The sequence below is a fragment of the Phalaenopsis equestris genome, unplaced genomic scaffold, assembly GCF_001263595.1.
Source record: "Phalaenopsis equestris unplaced genomic scaffold, ASM126359v1 Scaffold001085, whole genome shotgun sequence".
NCBI classification, from domain to species: Eukaryota; Viridiplantae; Streptophyta; class Magnoliopsida; order Asparagales; family Orchidaceae; genus Phalaenopsis; species Phalaenopsis equestris.
Window position 1 is genome coordinate 2,534 of NW_018165524.1, and position 5,548 is coordinate 8,081.

General features: G+C 39.4%; 1 protein-coding gene across 1 annotated transcript in view; it reads left to right on the top strand.

The window, feature by feature from the left end:
• Positions 1-216: 216 nt before the first annotated feature.
• Positions 217-5,548, top strand: part of LOC110033074 (membrane-bound transcription factor site-2 protease homolog) — a gene marked incomplete in the record, with an annotated part of 43,630 nt that continues 38,298 nt past the window's right edge. Inside the window, 1 exon segment of the mRNA XM_020736935.1 lies at positions 217-391. Coding sequence (XP_020592594.1) covers positions 303-391 — 89 coding nt within the window.

A 5,548-nucleotide genomic window follows, 5' to 3' on the forward strand; every position in this document is an offset into this window, starting at 1 on the left:
TAATTTTAAAATATGAACTAAAAACTTAATAAGAAATAAAAAAAAATACATTTAATTGTATCGGGTTATAAGGCTGGAAATTATTTTCCTAATTTCTTTTGGGAGATTTGCATACGTACCATTTAATTTTTATGTATTAACAAATCAACCCCTCCCTGTTTTTCATATTTGTTTTTACGGTGCCATTTAAAAATTTCGTATCCAACTGAAGCAGGTCATGTTTTTTTTAACAGGTTATTTCGGTGGTTCCACCCCATCCAGTTAGACCGCAGAAGCGCTGCTGTGGAGGAGAAGCCCTTACGATGCCGATGAGGCGAGCGCGGCGGAATGGAGTGGCTCGGGGTTTCATTACTGGTCGCTCCAGTGAACGCACAAACTCATTCTCGTGTTGGTACCTCTCTTCGCTCACCTCAACAAGAACTAGGTTTTGATGCTTCTGTTTATGTTTTCATTAATTTCTGGATGTTGGTATCTGGAAATGGTTAATGTTTGCCGAGGCTTGATGATTATCAACTGTTAAATGTCTCGAAAGAGGATTGCCAGCATATGGAATTTTTATTGTTTTTTGATGATTCATGAAAGGGGCGAGTGGCGAAGAAGGAGAAATTCAAATTTGTGAAATGGCAAAGTGAGAGATTAGGAAATCTGAAGGCTAGGATGGAATTGGATGTATTAGAAAGGAAGATTATGATATTTTAGTTAAATATATGAACATGAAGAAAAATGAAGAAAATTTAGGTTCCCATTTATTACCTTATGACATAAACACAGTAATTGCCTGGCACTTATCGATTTCAGGGCGTCAATTTTTCCACTTATGCTTTGTTTGAAGGAGTTTCGCCGTCTTTAAAAGTCGTGTGGTGGAACGGACATTGTCATCTGGGCTTTGAAACAAGAAAAAGTTAACTTCGCGGCGAAATAATGCACATCAGCATACAGAGCAACCAAACGGAGCTTGAATGACTTCTCAAAAGAAGCTTTATGTCATAGGCACATCGACCGTGATGAACTCTACTGTGTCATTAAAACAACCATCATAGTTTTATTTTTTCCATAATTGGGGAATTTTAGCCATTGTACCGGGAGAAGGAAACCTGTTACTGAGAGGGAGGTAGAGAACATATATGAGAGAAAATATTGAAACTAGTGGAGTCGTTCTTGTGTCCCATAAATGGATGCTGGCTATCAACTGAAGCACTTATATTTTAGTGTTCATCTTTTATCATTTGAGCATATCTTGCATATCAATTAGCAGACCCTTCCTAGGAAATATTAGAATGATTTGGCTGATAGTCTTTTCTTACTGCATCTTCTTAATGAATTTTAATGATTAAGATCGATAAATTCCTAAAAAAATATATTGATCCACACGAATCTCGACGCACATGTGGATTAAAAGCTTCAAAAATCAAAATTGAAAATGCCCACACTCCAATTCATGATCAAATAAATTGTCTCAGTGAGACAAACTAAATAACTTAAAAAGTTATCCAATGTAAGTTAAAGTGAGCCCAAATAATGCACTTGAAGCATAAATAGAAGATTTTAAGCATATGTTGGTGGACCAAATAATCTTCAAATATGACAAACTTATAATCAAATCAAGCATTTTGATGAGATGAATCCAACGAGGTTAAGATATCTTGACATTTAATACTCATAAATAAATGGTGTGATCTAAATTTATGCAATATTTATGGAGATGCCACTCCAAAGTACTATATATAGATCCCAAATCTCTTTCTAAAAGGGGGCTTGAGATTGAGATTAGAAGGCTGAAGGGAGTTCTGAGCTCTTGAGGATTCTCGAGCTCCACCACTATTGATCCACCATCACTAGGTTGACACTGAGCCACCGCGACTGTGCCAGACTGCTGACGTCGAGCAACCATTTCCATGCTAGGCTACCATCATCGATCCGCTACCACCACCGTCAGTCTAGCATCGTTGGGCTGCCCTCGCATTGTTGGTCCACTGTCACAACCATCAGTTTGCCAGAGTTAAACTCACCGGACTGCCACTACCACTAAACCACCAACACACAACTGATTCCTAGCCGTTGCTGCCACCATCGTCCGACCATTGTTGCCATCATTAGACCGCCATCATCAAACCAACACCGTCGTATTGGACCACCATTGTCGGGTTGCCACTACTGTAGGACCATTGTCATCCGAGCAATGCCGCCATTGTCACCTGACCACTGACATTGCAGTTGTCAGGACAACATCATCGAAGCAGTAACATCATCATTAGATCATAATGTTCAGACCGCTATGTGGATGCTTGACTATGATGAACTCATTCTTTTTTAGTACTTGCGGGGGGACACTAAGGTACCGTGCATGTAAATGAAAAATGATATTGATATCAAAGTTCTATGAATGCTATAATTTTAAACGGTGCTCTTGTGATGTATGTATATAGATTAAAAAAATAAATATATGTAAATGATATAACAAGCATAACAAGTGTTTAGAATTACATTGAATGATCATATTAGATGATACAAACCCCAAATGTTCTTATATTTTTACATGAAATGCATATTGTCATTTTTTTGTTGAATTATTATAGTTTAGGAGTATATTCACTAGCTTTGTTTTGTTAACTGTTATTTTAAACTATTTTTTTATATTTAAATTATTTGATTAAAAATGAACAATAGCAGATAAAATATCTATAGAAGATCAGGACAAATTGTAATGAGATAAACTTAATTGTACTGTTTTAATTTAATTTCTCTAATGTTTATTTCATTTGTTAAATGTTAGTTTTAGAACATGAATGTAAAACATTAAATTTCCGCTATTCGACTGTCTGTACTTGTCTTGGTTAATTCTATGCTTCGGGCTAAGTCGTGACAATCCCGACCCTCCACATTAGTCGCCGTTCCCGTTCCCTCCCTCGCCTTATTGTTTCGACCATTGCCAATTCTCAACACTTGGTTGTAGCCACTTAAGACAACAACCTTTCTGTCTTTTTACTATAGCCCGGTCACTCGGCCTCCTATTTCATTCATTCCAACCATCCACTTTGCTGCCACAACCCAGGGACAACACTCCTCTTGCTGTCCTGCAGTTCACAACCCTTCCCCAACGCTACCCCTTGCTGTTCCAGTCGGCCATTCTGCCGTTCCAGGCCCTCTACGTCATCGCTAACGCAATTCTATTTCCTCATTTTGCTGTTCCAACAATCCACAACTCATTTCAACCTCCTAACACCACTGCCTGACCACCTAGCAGACTCCCACAACCCCAGGATTGAGCCCCGGTGTGAGTTTATGCCTTGTCTTGTTTTAATTTTCCTTTTCAGTGTGCTTGGTTTAGTTATCTAGTTGTTTTAACTAACAACATTTGCTTTTTTATTGTGGTTTGAGTTAACTCCAGTACTCTCACGCGCTCAGCTTGAACTATGTGTTTTTCTACTTCATTAGTTGAAATCTAATACTTCTTTGTGTATTCACCTTCTTCAGGGTCTGTAATGTTGTTGCCCATTTCTTCAATTATTTCCTATTTTTCGGAATACTTTCTGACTGAGATATATTTGAGAATGCGGATTGGTTTCACATGTTCTTCACTCTGAATTTGTGTCTCCTCAGGCGGGGTTGATTTGGATGTTCTATTGGATATACTCTTGCTGTTGGATCATATGTTTGAATTTTACCTGTAAGTGTGGCGGTCACCTGGTGATGTTGTCCTGAAACATGTCATGTTTGTAATGAACTGGTGGATATTGACGCTGCATCTTTCGTTCATCTTAGACCAGACAGTAATTTTACTCTTCTTATCCAGCTCCCGAAGAATCTTCTAGTTCTCCGACCACCGAGATGCACTCTTTCTTAACCTGCTCGCGATCAGTTTCATAATTCTCTCTGTTGGGACTTTTTGATACTGAAAGACACGTTCTATTGTTCAGAGCTACATGATAAATTCATCAAAATTCACGTGATCATCAAAATATGACAAATCCATGTTTACTTTAAAATCCTAAATTTTCTTATATTTCATGTCAAGTCTTGGGGTAGTGGTTCTTCATCTCTTAAATTTGCCCGGTGGAAGAGATTCACTGTATTCCTTAGATCTCACAAGTCACTGTTTTGGCTATGAGTGACCCTTCCAGATTGCCTCCTCTCGAAGGCGGTAAGCCTCTATTGCATTTGGAGGATTTTCTGCCTCACATCTTTCAGAAAAGGTTCCTGGACATTCCTTTGTTGATTTCTCATAGACGACATTGAGACATTTCCCCTCGAACATGTCTATAACAATTGTCTCTTTGGTGGCATACTTAGGGTTTGGGTGGGTGGGAATGTGGTGTATATGGATGCTATATGTTGAGAAAGAAATTGCTTGAGCGACCGATTTGAAAATTCAACAAAGGAAAGATTTTTGTATGGAGATGGGGTTGCGTATTGGTTGATGCTAGAAACTTTAGGATAAGACTTAAGTTAGCCAAATCACACCAAAGGTAACCCAACGACAATAGGAAAAACCAAATATTATTCTGATTTCAACTAGGGAATTACAATCACACAAAAGGAATAGGAAAGCACAACAACTACAACATAAAATCTCGACTATGGCTGCTGCAAGGTAGTGTTGGTGGAGGCCATATGGGGGGCTTGGGAAGGTGACAGTAGGATAAGAAAGAGGCTAGAATGCATAAAAACAACGACTCAACAACATAAGGCTGCTGTGATGGGCGACAACAACCCAACAAAGAGGTTGGGACAACGATGATAACCAATGAGAATGGAGGAGATGAGCGGCTGGGCGGCTGGGATGGTAGGGGTGGTTGCGGGGTCACAACAAAGTAATGTTGTCTATGGGTGGCTGCAACACGGATGGTGCGGGGAACATCGGGGGAGCATCGTGGGGAAGGATGCGATGGTTAGAAGGGCGGGAACTGTAGAGAAACAGCCAAGGATGGCTGTTTTCAAGTGGCTTCTGCAAAAATAAATACTATCTCAGGAGCGAGATACATCCGGAGTACCACTTGACCCTTGAAATATAACCACTACCTCAGAATGAGATATAACCGGAGCACCACTCGTTCTTGGATACAATCCTATAAAAGAAAAAATGGGACATCGATGACTGTCCTGACAGAAATACAATCAAAAGTGAAAACCTAAAGCACAAATCAATTATATAAGCCCTAGATAGCTAAGGAACTCCACTCTTATTGGATGACGGTTCACTGGCTTGGAGGGCCGACCAACCCATAAGAATGCTGGACCGGTGCGGTTCAGGAGCGGGACGCGACTTCCGCGTCTGTTATTTGGTGCTCTCACATCCACTAAGTTGATGCCCTCGTCAAAGTCTCCAAATACTATCACAATAACAAAAGTCTTTTAAAATTCATGAGTCAAATCCGAAAAGCCAGATAACCCTACTACAACATATATAAAACACCCCTATTAGGAAAATAGAAAAATAGGAAATAATCAGCAAGAAAAAAAATCAAAGGCATAACAAACCAACCAAATAAAAAAAAAGGAACTCCGGCTCAGATTCCCATGATCACGCAAGCCACATATTGCTGAACAG